The sequence below is a fragment of the Leiobunum rupestre genome, chromosome 2 (genome assembly GCF_980474605.1).
Source record: "Leiobunum rupestre chromosome 2, qqLeiRupe1.1.hap1, whole genome shotgun sequence".
NCBI classification, from domain to species: Eukaryota; Metazoa; Arthropoda; class Arachnida; order Opiliones; family Sclerosomatidae; genus Leiobunum; species Leiobunum rupestre.
Window position 1 is genome coordinate 41,658,071 of NC_143385.1, and position 24,598 is coordinate 41,682,668.

At 35.6% G+C, this 24,598-nt stretch overlaps 1 protein-coding gene across 8 annotated transcripts in view; it reads left to right on the top strand.

The window, feature by feature from the left end:
• The window catches only part of sick (sickie), a 363,513-nt gene that overhangs the window by 332,018 nt on the left and 6,897 nt on the right, over window positions 1–24,598 (top strand). For 7 of the 8 annotated variants that reach the window (XM_090165613.1, XM_090165609.1, XM_090165611.1 and 4 more), the window contains 3 exons: window positions 20,933–21,016; window positions 22,381–22,558; window positions 23,676–23,815. In XM_090165613.1, coding sequence (XP_090021739.1) covers window positions 20,933–21,016; window positions 22,381–22,558; window positions 23,676–23,815 — 402 coding nt within the window. The remainder of the gene's footprint in view (window positions 1–20,932; window positions 21,017–22,380; window positions 22,559–23,675; window positions 23,816–24,598) is intronic. The other variant, XM_090165612.1, reaches the window with a different exon arrangement.

The window sequence follows — 24,598 nt, forward strand, 5'->3', positions numbered from 1 at the left end:
TTTTCCTTAGTGCCACTTATCAAATCAAATGCTCTTAATTAAGTACGTACTATCACAAGTATATAACATTGTTTTTACGACATAAGTATGCATTTCGTAAAACTGTCAAATCATACACGCGATTTAAATCAAGTGATTTTTTAAAAAACCATTATTGATTTAAATCACGTATTTTCAATGCATTTATGAAAATATACGAAATTAGGTTCTTTAGAAATTCCAATTCATAATAAGATTTAATTGCATTTTCTCTTAATTAATAATTCAATTTAATAAAGATTGACATAAAATATAGTTTACGTTATCGTTGAAGCTCTGCATGACAGATAAATTAACTTACAAAATTTCGATTAATCGTAAATATTTGGGTTAACTGTTTATTTATGGATATTATTTGGATAATCAACGATTTAGCATGCAAAAAATAATTTATATTTTCGGATAATTGTAGGTTATGGATAAAAATAAATAAGTGGTTAATTTTTATCCAAACGCCAAGCTCTAGTTATCGTTGCACTCAAATAATCTATCAATTTGTCAAGAGAACGGTCATAAACCCATCAAAATCAATAAAAAAAACAATAAAAATCAGATTTAAATCAAATAAATAGTTTTTTTTTTATTATTTTTACTAAAAATCAAATCAACAACTCTGACTTTAATGTTTGCATCTTTAAGGATACTTCACTATGAAGAGTTATTTCTCATTTGATGTATTCAGTCTATGAAATTTTAGCAGGATTATCGCAACTCCTATGTTTTTATAATTTTTTTCCTACGTTTCAATGTGTTCCCATAATTTCCTATAATTAAACTACTTTCCTATTTGTTTCCTATATTGTTTTGAATGTTTTGGGCAATTATGTGTTTTGATATCTGATATCAAAATCAAAAAAGTTAGAAAGAATTTTCGAAATATTAGAAATCTCAACCCATTATTAAAACAAATACCCTTTAAAAACCCTGTAATTTTTATGGAATATATTTTATATTTTCCTTTATTTTCCAAAACAATATCTTCTATAAAATCCTATACAATATAAATCGACCAGCAATTTCCTATAAGCCATATCAGCGGTTTGTGAGACCCTGTTTTAGTCCTATTACGCCACGGTCTTAAGAACGTGTTGGGTTAAACTTGTAGGAGTTTTTTTACAGAGTGGCTAATATTTCAATCCGAATGCTATTCACGAAACGAAAAGATTGGCTATAAAAGGTTCATTAAAAATGTCAAAAACGCCTGATAAATCTTCGTAAATTTCCTCATTAATTTCAAATCGAACGTTAAATGAAGCGTTACTGATTGGGCGACACCTGGTGGCCTTGTCCTTGAGATAACTTCCATCTTTCATTTCTTTAATAGTAGATATTTTTTTAATTTAAACTAAGTTAAAAAGAATTATTTCTAGTTCGCGCTAGAAAATTTTCAAAATAATAAACTTATTAAAAGTTCAATCATTTTATTTCAGTTTTATTCATATTAATTAACACCCAAATATTTAAAATATAATTAATTTCCGAAAAATATAGTTATTAACTAATTTTAATAATAATTGATCTTTAATCATGACTTGGTTAAATGATTAAATTTAACTCTTTTTATTTATGATTTTATTAATTTAATTATGACAAAGCCCATTTATTTATGATTTTATTATAACTTAGCCCATTTATTTGTGATTTTATTAGTTTAATTATAACTTTTCCCATTTATTTTTTATTTAAATATGACTTAGCTCATTTATTTGTGATTTTATTAATTTAATTATAACTTTTCCCATTTATTTTTTATTTAAATATGACTTAGCTCATTTATTTGTGATTTTATTAATTTAATTATAACTGGGCCCATTTATTTGTGGTTTTATTAATTTATTTGTGACTTAGCCCATTTATTTTTGAATTTATTTATTTAATTATGAATTAGCCCATTTATTTATGATTTTATTAATTTAATTTATTGGATATAAATGAAACCCTAAAAATTGAACACGGAAATAATTTTATTTTTAAATCACAATCACGCTTTATAAATATCACAGTTCAATTTATTCTCTATTTTAAAAATCGTTAAGCCTTTCGAAATATCAATGATAATTTGAACAAACTTTATTAATTAAAGGTAATTAAAAAATCATGGTTAAAAGTACGCTGTGTGCTAAGTGGTAAATACGCCTTTCTAATCTAGACATTTAATCAATTTTATTCGTAAAATTGATTCGGATATTGAATAAATTCGATCGGTTCCGCAACGTCCATCGCATCTACCGTCACAATCATACAATGAATGAATATCTTGGATGAGATGAGATTGACGTATTTGACATTTACAATTCAAATTGTTCGACCAATATCTCCGTAGATAATCGGTGCAATAGAAATGCTGATAACGTCAAGTCTATTTCTAAAAAAATATATAATTGTATTTCTGCCTTGAGACGATTTTAGCATTACTCACATCCCCTCACGCTTTAACTGTAACAGGGTTGCCACACGTCAGGGAATTTAAAAATTAGCCTTAAAAGTCGGGGAATTTAATTTTTTTTTAAAAATTTAGGGAAAAGTCAAAGAATTTTAAAATAACCTAAAAAGTCAGGGAATTTTAAGAATATGTAAAAATTCAGAAAAAAGTCCGGCAATTGAATTTTATCTTGACACTTTAAAGGTAATTTCACTCTAGATTTAAGACCAATTCTATGATTATCATTTATTTCCTAGAAAGTTTGACTATTTTTTTCAACATGGCAGTTACCCTTTTTACTGAAATATAAGTCCATTGGAATTTATTAACTTTTGATAAAAGCAAAATATAAATAAAACAATTCGACCCTAAAAAGTCAGGTAAAACTCTTGAAACGGTCATGGAATTTGAATATAAAAATTTTATGGCAACCCTGTGTTAGCTCATTCGCACTAAACAAATTAAACCGAAAAATGACATCCTTGGACGCGATCGAAGCACAATTAGGGTGACCACAGTTCCTATATTTCCTATTTTTTCCTATAAGTTAATGTTTTTCCTTTTTCTCCTATAATTTCATTACATTTCTTATAATACCCTATATTTTAACTCAAACGTCTGAAGAAATTAAAATAGTTGATATTTCAATCGGTTATCCACTTTATTTTGAATGTTATTCCCCCTTTAAATAATTTTGACAACCGTTTTCTCTTATTTTATAATTAATTGGCTTTATTTCCCCAATTTTCTTCCTTTATATTTTCCTATATTTCACTGATAAATTTCCTATAATTCCTTTAAAGGAATTAAAAATATTCTGTGGTCACCCTGCACACATTAGTGACGTATTTTTACCCCTGCCCTTTCGTGACGGAGGATAAACCGCACCACGAATCGTTTCCATATAGTGAAGTTATTGGTGATACTAAACGACGTGTTACGCCAGAAAAGTAGAGGTTTAGCCAAAAAAAAACCCTTAAAATGTCGATCTTCATAGTTGATTTCGCGTAACGCGTGAGAAGAACCATGGCGAAAAGTGGATTTCATCGACGTCCAACGTGGCTGGTCAGAGCGTCAGAAGCCCGCGAGACGCGTTATTGACGACGCCACAACGGTGCGCCGCCCCTACTGACAAGTGAGTTTGAAAGGGGGTTCGCAACCCGGCCAAGTGGAAAAGTCATAGAGAGAGAGAGGGGGGTAGGTGAAAGTGTTATTCTGGAAGGAACCGAGCTTAGCCAGGAGATAGGAGCCGAGGGAACCCCTAATTCACCCGCCGCCCCCCGTCGTAGTAACGTTCTTAGTCCCCCTGCCATTTCCCCCCACCCGACGGTGGCAGCGTTGCATCTCGGCCTTCTCAATGCTATTCTGATCTAAGAAAGATCTATTATATGGCAGCGAGGGGGGGAGGGCAACCTCATATTTTTTGCTCGCGAGGGGGAGACGCTTCTCTAGCGGGTTTAGTGCTGTGGTGGCTTCGTAGCGGACGGGAGTCAGTGTACGCTCGCGATATGGAATTAGTAGACGCGGTCGTTGAGGATATTTTCTTCTTTTGATCGTTGCCTTTTCGAATAATTCCCCGAGGCCCGACGAAGCTAACTTCCAACTTTGCGTTTCGTATTTCGAGTCGCGTTGCGGGAAACGTTTTCTAGGTGCGTGGTCCAAAAGGTTACAACGATCATCTCTCGGTCAAATTACGCCAAGTTCACCAGCCTTATCTCTCTTATCGCGTGCACTTTTTGAGAACGGTTTACTCTATTGACGTTCCCAGGAAACCCTTTTTGGAATAAAACTCATTGAATCGCGCTGTTGCGTTTGGGCATTGACCTATTAATTTGGTCGCCACCCAACTACATTTCTCGTTTAGCGATGTATAAAGTAGCGAAGAATGTGTTCGCGTCCAAATTGACGAAATGGAAATAGATTGATCGTGACGGAGGGGGAATTTGCCAGAGGATTTTGATGAAAATCTTGGCCACCAATTCGTTGGAGTTGACAAGCGTCAGTATGTCTTCGTCGTACGAGCAACGGAGTTTCTCGCTGCCACATCCATTCCGCAAAAAAAGGTTGGACAAGAACCGCAGGAATTCCTCGTACTTCGTCAGCAACAACAATCTCTTCTCGTTGAAAAATTACAACGATAACATCGAAATACACGGGTTTTGCCACGAAAATAGCCAAGACGTCGGTTCTTTGAAAGAATCCAAACTGAAAGTGTACACTCGCAGTCAGGATGGGGCCACTTTTTACGGCTTGGACCGTGTCGAAGACGCCTACTCGATCGAACACGATAAAAGGATATCTTTATTCGGAGGTTCGCGAAAGATTCCCGATTTCTACGGAGGGGAATCCGTGGCCAACAACGCCTCGGACATCGACGAGGCCGTCGTCCGTAAAAACTGCCAATCGCCGCTCTGTCACGAAAAGGACGCTTTTAACGACGCCAACAGAAATATCCCCAAGTTCTTTTCCGACCAGAAACTGCACTCGAAACTTATCAAATCGTTCGACACGCTCTTCGAGAACGGAAACCAGAACTTGGTCGACAATCCGAAGACGATCGACAACCGAAATAACCGAATAAACGACCCCCAAAGCGGTGTCGCCTCTTTGCACCCCTGCGGCGTGTGCTGTTGTTGCTACAAGATAAGACTGTCCAATCCTCCGACCTTGAACCGAAACGAGGTCAAGAAGAACAACAACGCCAACCGGAGGTTCAGTTCTTGCAAAGCGGGCGATTGGCACAAGCTGGAGCCGCTCTGGGAGATGCCCGTCGGGGGCTGCGGACGCTGCTACATGTGCGTGGCCGGACACGCCGCCGAGTGCTTGGACTTCCTCTCCATCAAGACGGAGGCTCCCAAAGAGATCAATTGGTACGACCGGAAACGAAGGCCTCGTTCGTGTCCTCTCGTTCAGGTAAACAAATCCACCTTCCTCCCTCGTACGACGGCTCAAGGTTGATCCCCATTCTCGGGTTTCTTCGCGAAAGTTATTTGAATCCTTCACGCAGTTACAACGATTCATTTTATTCCAAAAGTCGTTTTGGGAGTTTGATGTTCGACACCTTTTTAGGTAACTTTTCGTTTCATTTGGGGGGCCTACAAAATAATCTAATGTAAATAACGGATACCTTCGGTTACAAAAACGAAAAAGTCTTAGTGAAATTCCGATTAGCTTCATTATTATATGAATTTATCGAGCATTATCATTCAATACTATTAAAAGTAAAATATTTATCTAATAGATAAATTATCATTAAATTTTGATATAATTTAAAAATCGATTTTATTATCAGAAGGTAATAATAATTTATTTTTAAATGCATTTTGTTATCAGAAATATTAGAGTAATTTATTTTTAAATGCATTTTGTTATCAGAAATATTAGAGTAATTTATTTTTAAATGCATTTTGTTATCAGAAATATTATAATAATTTATTTTTAAATCAATTTTGTTATCAGATGTTTTTATTAATTTACCTCTAAATTAATTTTGTTATCAGAAGGTAATAATAATTTATTTTTAAATGAATTTTGTTATCAGAAATACTAGAATAATTTATTTTTAAATGAATTTTGTTATCAGAAATACTAGAATAATTTATTTTTAAATGAATTTTGTTATCAGAAATACTAGAATAATTTATTTTTAAATGAATTTTGTTATCAGAAATACTAGAATAATTTATTTTTAAATCAATTTTGTTATCAAATGTTTCTATTATAATAATAATTTACATCGATATAAATTTTACTAACAGAAGCTAGTAATATTTATTTCTAAATCAATTTTATTATCAGAAGCTAATAATAATTGACATTTTATTATTATAAGATAATAATAGTTAACATCAAAATTAATTTATTATCGGAAGTTAGTAATAATTTATTTCTAAATCAATTTTATTATTAAAAACTTTATTTATTTCTAAATTAAAATTAATTTTATTATTAGAAGCTCTTATTTATTGGTTTATAAATCAATTTTACTTTCAGAAGCTCAATAATTTACTTCTGATTCAATTTAAATATTAGAAGCTCTTAATAATTTATTTCTAAATCCATTTTATTAATAATCGCTCTTTATAATTTATTACTAAATCAATTTTATTAATAAACGCTCTTAATAATTTATTTCTAAAATTTACCAATTTTATTATCAGAAGCTCGTAATAATTTATTTCTAAATGAATTTGTTTAATAGAAGCTCTTAATAACTTATTTCTAAATCAATTTTATTATCAGAAACCAATTCTAATTTACATCGAAATCAAATTTATTTTCAGAAGCTAATAATTATTTATTTCGAGCTATATTTCATCCTTAAGTTCGTTAGGTTGACGCCAGGCTCGAAATACGTATTTCCTTCTTAACATATTACATAAGTTAAATTCATCCACTTTCCCAGAATCTCGGAATCAGAATTCCTGGGAAAGGAAATACCTGACTTAATTTGAATAAATGATAATGAAGACCCTTTGATCATCGGCGCTGTAATGCACCCCGACCGAATTCCCTCTCCTTTATTCAAATCGTGAGGATGCCTTTGTTAACACCTGCGGATGTAGAAAAACTCATCCCTAATTTAGTGTCTAATTGGCGCCAGTAATCCCGCCGTGTTTCTTATTGATTTGTGCATGCGTGCTCGAAGCTAAAGGAGTTGTGGCGAGATTATATCAGACGCGTATTAGATAACACCGATGGCCTCCGAAGAACAATGGACTGTGATTTTCCTCTTTCAGCTGCTGCGTCCAATTAATCTCGGTTCGACGTTTTTTCAAGAACAAGGCTTAGTGGGATACTTTTCTCGATTTACCCGTTTGCGGACTGGCCCGTGCAATATCCTCTTAAACGCCAAAAGTGAACATTTGTAGTCTTACAGGTTTTTTTTTCATAAAGTTTATCCTCTATAAAAATTTAGAGTTCCATACCCCCCTTTCCTCGTAAAGAAGAATTGTAACGAATAATAGCAATTGGAATGACCTCCTTAATTTCCTAACAAAATACTACTAAATTGTATTAGAAAAATAAACAATAAAATTAATAATTTTCTTTCAAAACTAAACCTATTTATTTAATTGTTTTAACTATAGAAATCTAAACATACTGAGTATTGATATATTTATGGAATATTTGGAATTCCTTGAAAAGTCCGGGAATTAATTTTATTATTTTACTAGCCAGGGAATTTGAATCTGAAAAAACTGTGACAGCCCTGTATTTTGAAGTCCTCTAGCGCAACATTTTAACATTATATATTTATCAGAGTTCGTACACGATCTGTAAAACCTGGAGAAGTCAGGGAATTTGAAAATGTTTCGAAAAGGTCAGGGAAAATTCAGGGAATTTTAAAATGTTTCCAAAAGGTCAGGGAATTTTAAAATGACCCGAAAAAATCATACAAAGAAATTTTTGAAAGAAAATATTTTACCTCAAACCATTCATTTATTCTACAAAAATGGTCAGGAAATATTTGGCAATTTGGTCACTGAAAACCTGGAAATGTAAGCGAATTTAATTCCGGAAATTGTGTACGAACCCTGTTTAGTATAACAACATTTTAAAATTATGCTAAACTTATGGACGTACTTGTTATGGTATCAATAGTGTCAATAGAAAATGTTATTATATTTAACTGGGGAATTATATTTTTGGACTGAAATTTTCACAAAAACTTTGAATTCGCTTTCAAATTCAAAATTTCGAGAATGGCGTTTAATACGTGTTTCCATCAAGTTAGCAGAGACCCTCACGCACTTATAACAAACCAGTTTATTTTTTGTTGGTACCCGTATTGCGAAACAATGATTTCGCGTGGACTAGTTGTACGCTGACCTCTAATCGAAGCGCTATCGCTATCGCAGGTATCAAGTTTGACGTGGGAGTTTCTCGACCATATTGCCAGCGAAGTTAAAAAGATACCTTCTTTTAAAGCAATTTCTTTACTATCTCAAAAGCTACCCACCCACTGCAATCTAAATTCCTGGTTTCAGAAATCAACGGTAATTGATACTGCAGTCCAAGGCTAAATGACCATGGTACTTCTAAGTGTTCAATCTCGAGGAACATTGGGTTTTAGAGTAGCTGTGTGAAGACAAAGCTTAGTAACAACCATCAGACGCGTATATCTAGCCATTCGTTGCGGTTATTTACAGGCCGAAAATAATCAGTCCCTGTAACCACTAACCGGTACTGATTTAGTTTTACGAAACGCAGTGCTTAATTCCATTTTCCTGTAATCGGTAGACAATCTAGTATTTCTAAAGGCTGTGTACATTTTCATATTTCTGTAATCGATTGACAGATTTAGTATTTACAAAGGCCATGCTAATTTCCTTGTTCCTGTAATCGGTGGATAGATTTAGCTTACTAAAAGCAGTGCTCAGTTCCATATTCCCTTAATCCGTGTACAAAATTAGCATTACTAAAAGCAGTGTTCAGTTCCATATACCTGTAATTCGTGTACAGAATTAGCATTACTAAAAGCAGTGTTCAGTTCCATATTCCTGTAATCCATGTACAGAATTTGCATTACTAAAAGAAGTGCTCAGTTTCATATTCCTGTAATCGGTGGACTATTTACCATTACCAAAAGACAGTGTTCAATTTCATATTCCTGTAATTGGTGGACTATTTACCATTACCAAAAGACAGTGTTCAGTTCCATATTCCTGTAATCGGTGTACAGATTTTGGTCCAGTATATTTAGCTCCTCGTCCTAAGCGTCTATTTTGATAACAAACAAACGTACAAGTACGCGTTTCTGGCTTCAACATGTAAAATGTTAACAACCATAAATGGGACGTTTTGGGTTTGCAATGAACGCAAAAGAGTTATATAGGAATGAATATTTTAATTCAGGATCTGGTTGTTGGTCGATGGGAAACACTTTAGAAATGAAGCATCTTAACCTACTTCTCCCGAGAACTTTTCCAACACATTTCAACCGCCTTTTACAATATTTTTTACGCGAGAAAATAAATCTAAAATTTTATGACCAAGATAGTTTTCGGCCACATAAAAGCCTGTAGTAAAAAGACGTGTTCGCATTTTTTGAGCCAATCCCAAACCATTAAAAGATAGTTTATGATAATCGATAAAGTGTACTTCGAGACTTATGAAAAACTGGTTTGACGTCTTCCTCCGAGTTCAAAATTGCCTTTTCATTACTGATAACGATTTGGCTTTCTCTGTTGAATACGTTTGAAAGTCATTCATTTTAAAAGCACGATTTATTCGAATTTGGAACGAATGTTTTTACGCGATTATGGACCCAAAACTCTGCAATTCATTCAATTCAACAAATTTAATATGAATCTGTCCTACAAAGTTTAAATATGAATGTGACTCAATTCAACAGTTCTTAAGACGAGTCAATTCCACAGTTCTTAACACGACGCAATTCCACAGTTCTTAACACGACGCAATTCCACAGTTCTTAACACGACGCAATTCCACAGTTCTTAACACGACGCAATTCCACAGTTCTTAACACGACGCAATTCCACAGTTCTTAACACGACGCAATTCCACAGTTCTTAACACGACGCAATTCCACAGTTCTTAACACGACGCAATTCCACAGTTCTTAACACGACGCAATTCCACAGTTCTTAACACGACGCAATTCCACAGTTCTTAACACGACGCAATTCCACAGTTCTTAACACGACGCAATTCCACAGTTCTTAACACGACGCAATTCCACAGTTCTTAACACGACGCAATTCCACAGTTCTTAACACGACGCAATTCCACAGTTCTTAACACGACGCAATTCCACAGTTCTTAACACGACGCAATTCCACAGTTCTTAACACGACGCAATTCCACAGTTCTTAACACGACGCAATTCCACAGTTCTTAACACGACGCAATTCCACAGTTCTTAACACGACGCAATTCCACAGTTCTTAACACGACGCAATTCCACAGTTCTTAACACGACGCAATTCCACAGTTCTTAACACGACGCAATTCCACAGTTCTTAACACGACGCAATTCCACAGTTCTTAACACGACGCAATTCCACAGTTCTTAACACGACGCAATTCCACAGTTCTTAACACGACGCAATTCCACAGTTCTTAACACGACGCAATTCCACAGTTCTTAACACGACGCAATTCCACAGTTCTTAACACGACGCAATTCCACAGTTCTTAACACGACGCAATTCCACAGTTCTTAACACGACGCAATTCCACAGTTCTTAACACGACGCAATTCCACAGTTCTTAACTCGACGCAATTCAATAGTTTTTGATTCGAGTCAATTCAACAGTTCTTAACTCGACGCAATTCAATAGTTTTTGATTCGAGTCAATTCCACAGTTCTTAACACGACGCAATTCAACAGATTTTAGTAAAAGTCAATCGAACAATTTTTAAGGATCCTAGATTGAACATAATCTTAGGTTCATTGATACTACCTTCAAATCAAATTGCAGCGGGTATTAGCGCACGATATTTCGATTCTAAATATTATCCCTTTATGCAAAAGGTCACTAGTTCAAGTCTCGCAATCTAGATGTCGCTTTTCAATCTTTACAGTACAACAACTAAAAACTTGACTTTGAAAATATGTGGGTCTTTTCGTCTCGCTCGGGAACTACAGACATTTTAAGCACGCGACCGACGTATTGGGTTACGCTGACCAAGGCCAAGGGACCAGGGTCTAACGAGACGCGCCCTGATATATTCGGGAACGCCCATTAGAAACAAAACTCGTAAAAGATTTGCATTCCTGACTCGAATAAAAGCACGACATTTATTTATTTTCCCGTATAAGGGAGAGGCTATTAAAAACTTTGAGCTCACGGAAATTACCATTTGCGCGAGAGAGGAAACAGAAACAAACGAACTCTTTTGTGGCAGAAAGAAAAGTGCATTTCTTATCGACATCGGGCATCTTTCGGGTGGTCCCTCTTTTTTGGTTGGGTACTGTAATCACGATCTTGCAAGCAGGCTCGAAACAGGGGTGCCACTTAATGGGCCGAATTATTATTTTCATTTGCCAGCGTACCCCCGCACACTGGAAATTAAATTTCGATTAAATGCAGAAGCAGAGGGCCATTTGAGGAAATTCTTAGGAAGAAAATGGAATAAGAAAAACAATCAACTTTTTTTCCGTAACTGTTTTCGTGGGAAGAACTATTTATATATATATATATATATTTTTTTTTTTTGAGAAATCGAACATTTCATTGTGACGACAATCTGTTGATTTTCTTGGTCGTTGTTTTGAGACCAAAAACATCTTAACTCGATTTCGAACCTTTCTGTAATGTAAATTGAAGTAATCTTTCCTATAATACACGCTATTTTATTTTACGGATGTTCGACTCGGGGGTGGTCTTTAATCAACGTCGATCTTTACCTTCAAATTGGTCATCTCGATCTTCAAAATGTTTATCTCGAAGTATACTAAAATAGTCTTATCGTAAACAATTACTACCATACATAGAGCGATCTCTGACCTTCAAAATGGTCATCTCGACTTTCAAAACGCTTGTCTGGAAATACACTAAATAAGGTCTTATCGTAAACAATTACGATAGTCATACGAGGCCTTATTCTGTGAGCCCAAGCTCGATTTGAGACCGAGCTTAAGAAAAATGCTCAAGCTGAGCCCGAGCTCTAATTAAGACCGAGCTCTAATTGAGACCGAGCTTAAGAAAAATGCTTAAGGTGAGCCCGAGCTCTAATTGAGACCGAGCTTAAAGAAAATGATTAAGGTGAGCCTGAGACCGAGCCTAGGTGTGCATTTATTACTACAATCGATCGAATGATCTCTGACTTTCAAAGTAGTCATCTTGACCTTCAAATTGCAGTCTCGAAAATATATTTAAGTCTTACGATTTACATTAGGCGAAAACTATTCGCTAGTTTTGGAGTAAATGTTTAGGAAATAGCGAGCAACTTCAAAATACAGTTTGGCTGTTATAGTATGGAAGAAGTTGGTAGTTTGGGGTAAAAGGTGTATTATTTTCGTCCCAAAGCGAGCGAATAGTTTTGGCCTATTAGGTGCAATAGATAGATGACCTCTGACCTTAAAAATTCTCATGTCGACCTTCAAAATGGTGAAAACGTTACCATAAGAAATAACTACATTGAATAGGACAACATCCGACCTTGAAGATGTTAATCTCGACCTTCACAATGGCGATCTTTGAAATTGGAAACTCGCGCATACCGGATTTAGATTTTGCGATATTAAGAGTAACAAAAATGAAGTAACTGGTTTTAAAGGAAAGATTCAAGTTTTCCGCAAAGAATATTATTTGTTCCAAAAATGCCCATTAATTTTAAGAGATACAGTTCGTCAAAAAGTTTAATTAATTTTAGTTGATGTTAAGACATTTGGATAAAAACTGTTTGCTAGAAATATAGTTATTTGAATCTTTGTTTGTGAGTTATCTTTAAGTGGCTGAAACGTGTTTGCTACCTCTTTTGAAACCTAAAACTTTCAAGGTCGATTTTCCAGGGTTCGTACAGTCCTGGAAAGAAAGGGGAAATAGATTGTCGACAGATATCAGGCAAATTCTCATTTGATTAGGGGAAATCAGGGAAATGTATGAGGGTTCAGATAGCTTACCCTAAAATATTAATTTACACCAATAATTTTTGCTTATTAAAGATTTGCCTTTATTAATTTTCTGATGTTATTGCCTCTACACGAAAAGATTGGTTAAATTAGCAATGGCATGGAGAGTTACGCTAGGTAGGTGTTTACGACATAATAAGACCAATCTTTAGGTTTTATTGAGGTTATTTTAAAACATTGGGTACTCTGTCATCTGGAAAAATCAGGGAAATATCTGTTGAAAAACCTGTAAATATCAGGGGTAAATCACAGAATTAACAGGGGGGAAATATCAATTAAACAATTCTGGAAAAATTAGGGAAATATTAATGGAGATAATAAAGGGAAATATCAGTGTAAAAACCTGTAAATATCATGGGGAAATATCAGTGTAAAAACCTGTAAATATCATGGGGAAATATCAGTGAAAAAACCATGGAGATATCAGTGAGAAAACCCTGTAAATATCAGTGGGAAAACTGTAAATATCAGGGGGGGGGGAATTGTGGAAATATCAATTAAAAAATTCTGGAACAATCAGGGAAATATCAGTGAAAAAACCTGTAAATGTTAGGGGAATATGGGTTCAAACATTCTGGAAAAATCAGGAACATATTAGTAGAAATAAAAGCGGAAAAACCCGGTAAGTATCAGGGAAATCAATTTTCCCGATAGCGGTATGAACGCTGTTTTATCAAGACTTGATTTTTCGAAGTTACGACGTTTTCATTCTCGGTTGACGATATGGTGTTTTTGTAAAAATCCGTCTAACGTTCCGTGACTCGCCAGGGTCGTAGCCCGAGACAGTTGCGATTTATTTTTGCGCGTCGTTTCGCGGGTTTGAAATTTGTCCGACATGTCGCCACGACATTTGATATTAGACAGCCGTTGCGCCTCCGCCCAGTCCGCAAGGCCACGTCTCATCCATCTCTGTCTGCCTGCCTTTGCTGGGCTCGCCTCTTGGACGAAGCTGATAATTGCCAGAGTTTAAACCTTATTCACGCTTATTTTTCACACTTCCTCTCAACAAGAGCTTATTGTTGACGTTGTCCAAGTGATGGGCATTTTTAAAAAAAATCCAATCTCAGCTCGGTGTGTCACGCTCTGCTCAAGAGCGGTTCAGATTACTTTTTTTCTCTCTCGAATAAAACGCGTTTAGTGATAGCTCATCTTTACTTTCAATTTGCTTATAAAAGTGGCTGCTCTCTCATTTACTCAATTTCAGGAATCCGTAAGCATGAGAGTAGTACAAATTGTCTCAACTTAGTAACGGTAATAGTGAGTGTAGGGAGCTGTTGGCTCGCGTGGCATGTGCTTTTCACCACCCTCCTACGCATTGTAACTCGGGCCACTTAAATTAATGGCTTTAAAAGTCGCCTGGTGACTTAGGCCTACGGTGGTGCTTTGGGTATTAGCCTAGCTTATTATTATTGTTATTATTATTATTATCCCTAAGTTGAAACAAATGTATTCTTGGTAGCACGGAAAATGGAAAATGTCGGAAAAAAATGATTCGGGTTTTTATACCCCGGACCAGTGACCCTACAGGCGGGCAGGAAACTGCTTAGTAGATAAGCAGGAGTGATAATATTCGAGACACGTACGACTAAATAGGCAAAGCTACCCGTATTTATGTTTAGCTCTGTTTTAATAAAATCAATTTGGAGAATCTAAAGTAATTCTAAACAAAAGCGTTTCTAATCAAGATTCGTGGTTGGAATTCATTGCACGCGGGCTCGCTACACGGACAAACTGAACCGAAACGTCAAAGAAAAAAACCATAAATTCTAAGTAATTCGAGTTATTCGTTTTTTATGGACCATTTCGAAATGACTTGGAACTATATTTCGTGTTACATTAATAAAACTAACAAAGATAAGTAAAAAAAACTTTCGACTAATAGAGCGCCAAACTAAAATGGTCTACAATAAACGTGAAATCAGGCCCACCCAGGGGTCCTATAATTCCTATAAAATCCTATATTTTCAAAATTGTCCTATAACATCCTATATTTTTAGCAAAATCCCCCAAAAGTCGTATAAAATCCTATAATTTTGATATTTGGCCATTTCAAATCCAACCACTCAGTTAAATTGCTAGATTTAGCAATAGGATAAATTCCTATACCAAGTCATTCTAGTCTATACTTTTGATATTGTTAACATGGTTAGCTACTTGTATATTTTTGTGATAAAATGGTTTTTTAAGTGAAAATCAAAGATTTATATCTCTAAATATAGATTTTGTTTTTAAATGCATAAAGTTAGTAAATTAAAAAGCATATATATTGCTATAAAATCCTATAATTTTGTAAAAATAGTCCTATTCATTCCTATATTTTTAGAAATATAATCCTATTTTTCCTATAAAAAAATTGAAGATTTGAGTGGAGGCCCTGTGAAATAAATATGGCTATTAAAGGGACTTTCATGTGGGGGTTGCTGAAGTAAATTTAAAATGCGTCATTCGGTTGCCGTTCGTCGCAATTACAAAGATACACTGATGAAGTTTTTTGAATCGACTTCCCTTTAAGGAAATACTGTACTCAAACTACGTTCATTAGCTTCTGGCATCACTTTCTTCATCGGTTAGCGCGTAAAATTAAAAAGCTGTTGAAGCCCTTTAAGCGATGCACCTTTGTTAATTTTTTTAATCTAAAAAATCGTTTATTTGATTTAAATCGGATTTTCATTGATTTAAAATCCTTTTATAAGTAATCTTCACAGATTTACTATTTGAAAGAATATCATTTATATCCGTTATATTTTTAGATTTACCTTTGTAAAGGAATAAACATTGTTCTTAAGTTAGAAAAACCAGTTTTTACCTCTCCGAGGGGACTTTGTACCCTAGGAGGGGTTATACAACCACCGTGTCTGTCTGTCTGTCGGTGGGTCTGTCTGTCAGGCCTGCGAACGCGTTCGCATTTTCGAGGCAAAGGGTAATCACTGCGTAACCAGTTTCTTAGAATCAGGGAAAAGGTTTTTCCAAAAGCGCCCTCTTTTTGTCATTGGGTGTAGTATAATTTTTAACCGGCCGGGATTCGAACCCGAGCCCTCTTGCAGACAGGTGAGCGTTCTACCGCAGAACCACGGATACAGTTACGCTTCACTGAAAATTAAAAACTCTTCCGAGGAGAGGTATATTTTGGCTTGTCAACTTGTTGTATAATACATATGAAAGTACAGATACAAATGTCTTTCGGCATCCAGATCAAGATACGGAAAAAGAAAACAAACCGCTTTTGGCGGGGTACGCAAAAATAAAAGACTAGTTCTAGATTACAAATTATTTCCAGTCGTGATGGGGAATTAATTGAAGGTTAACCGCAACGAATTACATTCAATAAATAAGGAACAGCTAGAATATATTTATAGACAGCGTAACTGATTGACTTGTACGTGCTCGCCGCAGAGATATTTAAATTACGAACCAGATAGTGACCAGATACCAAATTGGTTTTTTCACGATTAGTAATTCAATAATCATGGATAGTAGATTTTAGAGGATCGTTAAAAAGCCTGGTTTTTAGCCCCCGTAAACCAATCACACTAAGGGAGTCGTCCAAGGTTATTTGAAAAAAAAACAAGTATCGCTAAGAGTGGACGATACTGTTCGAAAAAAGATAAACACGAAGTACATTTTTACGCCAAAAGGTATTTTTTCACGTTTTTATAGATTAAATATGATATACTAAATATCAGTTGATAGTTTTTATTGAATTAAATTAAAAATTACTAAAATATAAAGCGCAAAAAATTATATAACAATATCAACCGCATTAGATTGCCATTTTGAAATTTTAAGATCACGTGGTACAAACGACCTTGCAAGACTCCCTCGGAGTCTCTCGAGCTGATTGTTACGCGGGGAGAAATAAAATGCACTGGGGAAGGCTATCGAAAACCTATCCTCTTAATTTACTGTCCATGCAATAATGAACTGACAAAAGGCACCGTTTCAAAATAAAAAATATAAACGAAGAAGTAAAAATGACTTTTATTTAATAATAAATACACCGATAACTTGTGTATTTATTTTATGTATTTTGGCAAGATTGGGAGTTAAAATGTTAAATTACCAAGTAGAAGTGATGGCGTTCATAATACAATGTTTCTGGATTCGCTTCCGGCGTGACGAGAAAAACTAATTTTCATTCTGTGATTATGAACTCTTAGTTTTACCAGAAGTATATAATATAAATATACAGAAGTGTCGATGCTAGTGTTTCAAAATATGTTTTGAAGAAAAAAATAGCGGAATACTACCTTTTTGAAACTCTTACATCAGGAAAGTACAGTGTTTACTACGAAGTATAGTTTTTATACTTTACACCATTTTACAGCGTGGTATATTTTAAGCGCTATCCCAACAATCCTGTTAAATTTCTATATTTTTACTATAATTCTGAAATGTCCCATCATATAATTCCATTTTTAATCCTATAATTCCATTTTTAATCCTATAATTCTGTTTTTAATCCTATATTTCATTTATTTTTAGCATATTCGGTTAAAACCCAAACGAATTTTTTAATGACTTACACAGAAACAAGACATGTAATTAATAATTTTAATTTTTTTTGGTTTTAATTTAATTTTCACGAAGTTGGAAAGATTATTACTACTCCTTTTAAATACTTGCTATAAACTTGTTTATTTTAAACCTATAAAACTAATTTAAATTAGTAATTAGTTTTATATATTTTAAAGCACTATTGGCTTTGAGTCCTGTCACGTTGTAAATCTGGCTATGGCCGCCATGCTGATATGTTTTGTTTTTTTTTTCAATTGGGAATAGCATTGGTGACGTATTATCTACGTTAGCTGCCAAATCCCTATATTGAAATACTCCTAAAGGCTCATTTACTTTTACATTTCCTAGTCAGAATTTCCCCCTTAAATCCGGGTGGCGCCATCATCCGTCGACGAACCCTAATAACCCCCCTCATTGGTATTCCTTACTTCGAAATTTACGTGAAATTTGAGCCCTTTTTACGCGTTTCTTTATATTTCTTGGCAAATTCTCTACTTGCAATTTTGCATCTTTCCGAGTAAAAAATGCGGGACGGGGAGTTTCCGAGGAAAGGAGTGGCAGCGAGCGCTTTTCGGGAAATAGCGAAGACCTCATTTAGCCCTTGGCTAATTAACTAGGCACGTTGCGTTGGAAACACAATGGGCGCGTTCTGTGGCTCCCACTCTTATAAAAGCGACTCCGCCTAAATTACGAATTCGATTTACAGCGCGCGCCGTATTTTTATTTGCAGAGTTTCCTTTAAAGTATGATATCGTCAAATAAAGCGACAAATTATTCCTTTAAGCGTATAGTTTAATTGCTTAAAAATACGAAATACAGAGATTAGAATTTTCTGCTTGGAGCTATACGGGCAACAGAACCATAGTTAAACGAAGAACGTATCATTGGTTCCCTGCAACGTACATGTACGTCTTCCGATGCGATTGAAGTGCATTCTGGTGACTTATTTCCCCCCCCCTCTCGAGGGCAATGTAGATCAATGTAGTCAACATGTTTGGTACATGCATCGTTTTTCTCATTTTAAATTATAATTATTTCAAAGGTTAAAGGGCCACAACGGCGTTTGAAATTGAAATGTTTCACGCTCTGGTATCCGGGAGTAGGATTGGTCGTATCTGCTTGCACGTGCTTTTCAAACGTCTGTGTGGCCCTTGAAACGTATATTTAGACAGGGAATTTTAAAAGATTTCCAAAAGGTCGGGGAAAATTCAGGGAATTTAAAAGATTTCCAAAAGGTCAGGGAAAAGTCTGGGAATTTGAAAAGGACTCCAAAATGTCAGGGTAAAGTCAAAGAATTTGAAAATGGTCCCAAAAAGTAAGGGAATTTTAAGATGACCCGAAAAATCAGGCAAATAAATTTTTGAAATAAAATAATTTTCAAGCTTTTTACCTCGAACCATTCATTTATTCTACAAAAATGATCAGGGAAAATATGACAATTTGGTCAGGGAAAATCTAGAAATGTCAGGTAATTTAATTCCGGAAATTTTGTACGAACCCTGTTAGAAGTGACTGATACAGCGTGGTTTAAATTCAATTTCACTTTATCTGTCTCTAGATAATTATTAACTTAACTATGTATTTAAAGCCTGTATAATAAATTATATGTTGATTTATTAGTAGGTAGAGTCGTGTTTACAAAAATATGAAAAAGCGGTTTTTAACTTTTGTAAATTGTCGTGTTATTTGTGTACACAGCGTATATTAAAATTCGATTCTACGCTGCCGCTTTCCAAATACAATTAATTTATTCATTTAACCATGGTTGGGAAATATTATTCTGGTTAATTAATAGGTAATGACATGTTTTCAAAATATGAAAAAAAGCGGTTTTTAACGTTTTGTATATTGTCCCTTTAACTGTGTGTTTAAAAAGCATAGTTTAAAATCAATTTAAACCGAACTAGCCTGTTAATTATACAGTTAAGATATTAATTTAGTGGCGTTTTTAAATACGTCAATTTATAAAATAAATCCATTCCAGGTCCCACCAATTGATATCCCTTACGAGGAAAATTAAATTTTTAGCGTGGATTTATATAATATCAGTTCAAGAGGCTGTACTGATAGAGAAAAGACAGTAATAATATTTAATATAATGAAGTATTTGCAAAGACCACAATCACTGACTTGTGAGTTGAATCCATAATGTTTTTATTTATTCCTCCGCCAAAACTAAATTTTTTTAAGCTCTTGGTCGTTTCACATTCGACGTTAGGTCGCGGTCGGTTTCGTAAGACCCGTTACAAGAAGATCGATTAATAGTTGAGGCACGCAATCGGCAGCTGAATTAATTTGTACAAATGGGAAATGATAATTAACCCGTGATAAATGGATATATCAGAGGTATTTCAATAGTCCCGAAATTTGGCTCCAGGAAAAAGATGAGGAATGTCCCGAAGATTGTAGATAAGACAGTTCTTTGGGAAAACATGTAAGCAAATGGCATCCTTTAGCGATTCTCTGACACAGATTGTTGAGAGAGATAATTACTAGTGTGTTCTTTCATGGACCAGATTGTCGATGGCTTATCACCTGACAAATTCCATAAGATATCTAGCAGATATCTATCTATTGAAGATGTTTCAAAACCTATTAGGTATTCGAGTCACGATTGTAGTGTTTTTTTAGTAATACGACAGTGAGCTCATGCATTTCGTGAACTGTTTTAACCCCTATTTTAGGAGCAGTTCAGGTCCTTTAACCACATTGATCCAATGTCAAAAGTTTTAGTTTGAAACGGTGAAGGATTTCTGGATACGACGCGGTATAATTTCGTTATTTCTAGCTCTAAAGATGAGACCCCAAATGAAAAGGTTCATTTGAACCGGTAACTGGGTCATACATATTTCGTTACTCACCTATAAACATATTCGCAAATTACGTAAACAAATATTTAGAACGGTACGGTTTTACGTTGTTATTTATACTCAACGACGTCAGTGTAAACATTTTAGCAGGAAGGTATTAAATTGAGATTTATTACAGAAACCATTTGAAAAATATAATCCTACAAATTGAAAAATATAATCCTACAAATTGAAAAATATAATCCTACAAATTGAAAAATATAATCCTACAAATTGAAAAATATAATCCTACAAATTGAAAAATATAATCCTACAAATTGAAAAATATAATCCTACAAATTGAAAAATATAATCCTACAAATTGAAAAATATAATCCTACAAATTGAAAAATATAATCCTACAAATTGAAAAATAAAATCTTATAAATATTATCCTTTAAATTGAACAATATAATCCTCTAAATTAAAATCCTATTTATTCTATAAGGGATTAATATTATTGGCAAATGTGAATGACCGAACGTTTTTCTGTTTTGTTGCAGGCTCATATGGTGGCAGCTTTCGAACAAAGTCTTTCCAATATGACGACTAGACTCCAACATTTAACAGCAAGTGCGGAACAGAAGGTAAATCTACTTTTGATATGTTATGTTATAGGTCGAAATAATGAGCGACAATTTTGTATAGAGTGACGTAGAATTGAAATAATCAAGCGACTTTTAAAGCCATTAATTCAGCTCCTCTAGTGTTAAAAATACACAACTTAAACAGCGTCGGTCATAACCCTCCCTGCACTATCTCACGTTGAAAATTTACAGAAACTGCTAATTTTTATCCGTTAGAATCAGCAATAGGGGTTGCCATAAAATAATAAAATGTCGAAGCATTCTGTCTTTTCCCTGACTGTTTTAAAAGATTTCCTCTGGCCATATTTAGACCATATTTAACTTTAGTAAATGTTCAAATTAAAGTAAAATTCCCAAAATTTTTAGAAATTCGTAACTCTTGGAAATTAACCAGAAGTTTAAAAATGTTTAAAACTCCTTTACGTCTTAGACCTATTTTCAAATTCCCTGACTTTACGCTGTCTTCTTACCAATTCTTAAAAATTAGGCCTAATTCCAAATTCGCCGACGTTTCTCTAACTAGTTAGAAATGGTGAAAAATTCCCCGAATATTTAGAAATTCTGAATAAAGTCCGTCACCTCAACCCCGTAGCTGTGGGTCTCAACCCGGTAGCTGTGGGTCTCAACCAAGTAGCTGTGGGTCTCAACCAAGTAGCAGTGGGTCTCAACCCCGTAGTGGAGGGTCTCAACCCGGTAGCTGTGGGTTTCAACCCCGTAGGGGAGGGTCTCAACCCCGTAGTGGAGGGTCTCAACCCGGTAGCTGTGGGTTTCAACCCCGTAGCAGTGGGTCTCAACCCCGTAGTGGAGGGTCTCAACCCGGTAGCTGTGGGTTTCAACCCCGTAGGGGAGGGTCTCAACCCCGTAGTGGAGGGTCTCAACCCGGTAGCTGTGGGTTTCAACCCCGTAGTGGAGGGTCTCAACCCGGTAGCTGTGGGTTTCGCAGCAAGACGAGCCGGGTTCGATCCCAGCTTGTAGCACTGAGTGAAAACTCGGAACAACTCCTTCTGCGTTGAGTTTGCAAGTTCTCTCCCCACTGGTCTAAGGGGTTTTCCCTCTAGCTCTTCGGTTTCCTCTTTCATAAAATTTGGCTGTTGGGCCTTGTTGGCTCGCGTAGAATGCAGGGCTTGCCACCACCCTCCTACGCAATCGCATTGTAATCCGGCCACCTTAATTAATGGCTTTAAAAGTCGCTTGATGACTTGGGCCGGAGGTGGTACCCTGGGTATTTGCCTAGCTGATTAACCCCGTAGTTGAGGATCTCAACCCCGTAGCTGATAGTCAACCCCGTAGCTGTGGGTCTCAACCCCGTAGCTGTGGGTACTATCCGTGGCGCATTTGTTGACTGGGTGTTGGTATTTTGTCAGGACACCGAGCTGATTGAGCTGAGGACGACGATCGAGGCGCTGAAGCAGCAGAGCGCCGAGGCGGGACTGACCAAAGCGGCTCTGCAGTCGATGCAGGCCGTGCAACGAAGTACGCCCAACAACACCACTGCCCCTCAATTAGTGCGCAGGCACACTTTTAACACCACTAAAGACTCGGGTGAGGCTTGCGATGCTGCGCTTTGGGAACCACTGATTAACCACTGATTTTTTTGCACGTTATTAATCACCGGCTAACCGACTCTAGGCATATTCCTAACGTTTATTTTTAAAAGTAATTATTCTAACTTAAAATGTCACAAAGTGGGTGAGTAATACGAACGTGAATTTTATTTGTGGTCTTGGGTGGTTTATTTTATTTTTTGCTTTGGTGTAGTTTGTAGTTCATTTGGAATTGGACTGCTCGAGATTGCTTTCATTTGAAACACCTTCATTCCCCATTTGACAATTAGAATAGATTGATTACGAGTTTTGTTGTCTTAACACGCTAGAATTTTTGTAATGATCAAATATCGAACTATTTTCCTTAGTTTAAGTTGAAAACTTTGCGATGCTCTTACAAATTGACGAATCAAAAACTAATTTATGACACTCCGTACGGATCAAAGACTGATAAACTAACTTATGACACTCCGTACGGATCAAAGATTGATAAACTAACTTATGACACTCCGTACGGATCAAAGATTGATAAACTAACTTATGACACTCCGTACGGATCAAAGATTGATAAACTAACTTATGACACTCCGTACGGATCAAAGATTGATAAACTAACTTATGACACTCCGTACGGATCAAAGATTGATAAACTAACTTATAACACTCCCTTACGGATCCAAGATTTATGAAATAACTTATGACACTCCGTACTGATCCAAGATTGATAAACTAACATACGATATTCCGTACGGATCAAAGATGTATTAACTAACTTATGACATTCCGTACGGATCCAAGATTGATAAACTCATTTATAACACTCCGTGCAATCGAAGTACCTAACTAATGTATGAGCAAAAAGTCATGAGAGCAATTTGTTTGAGCTACGGGTAGTGCCAACCTGGGTGTTAACGCAAAAAAGGTGAATTTAGCATGTTGCAACTTGGGTATCCAGCGCTTTGGTTGCTTTGTATCGCTGCAAGAGACTTATGGTGTTAATCTTAATTGTAAGAGTGTCACATATTCGAAAGAAACTAGCTAAACCAAATGGAATACAGTTGGAACTAACGGGGAGGTTCTGTGTATTTATATTAATGGCTTCTCTCGCGACTTAGCTCTCCAAGAACACAGGATTTCGAGGCAACTTTCGACGGACTCGGTGTCGAGTGTGAACTCCATGTCGAGCGCTTGCAGTACGGCGTCCAAATCCGGAGACGACAGCTCCAAGAAGTCCAAGAAATCCAAGAAAGGATGGGTAAGTCGTCTATACCAAGTACTATAAGTATGACACTTTCTATTGTTTTAATGCTAACCTCCTGACTGAACCTTGTTTTCGACTGTGACATTCTCGCCTTGGTAGTAGTGTATTTCGTCTTAGAGGGGCTCTGTGCTGAGAACTAAACCTAGATTAAGCAATAGCTCTGAAAACCAGTTCGGTGATAATTTTTCCTAATTGACGTACCTAACATTATTATGTTACTTGTGCTAGTACTGCCATTTTTTCAAGTGGTTAAAGTTCCGCGGTATCGCTTGAAAAATCTTGGCAGAAAATCGAGTACTTCCTGCCTTTCGTTACCTTCGAGTAGCAGATCTGACCAATCATATTCGGGCTTTTTTTTCAACCATTGTTCCGAGATTCTCGGGATATATATTGAATTTGTATAAATGTAATTGAAAACAATTTTTGGTTTTTATGGAATACTTTGGTATTTAATTTAGTTTGATAATATTGCGAAAATCAGGGTGTGTTACCGCAATCGAGTTCAACGCTTTTCGCTTAAAATATGAAATTCGATGTATCCAATGAGGTAGAATAAATAAAACCCCAACCAATCTGGGATTCGCGGGACACATTTTAGTTGAGTACGAGAATTAGGCTTAAGTTTCAACTTAATCCAATCGTGTTGGTGCCATCTGTTTCAATAAGCAGACTCTTTTGCCAAATATATTAAAGTTTAGTTTTCCAATAACACGATCGATGGCGCCAATACGATTTGATTAAGTTCATTTACTAGGCCTAACTCTCCAACTCAACAAA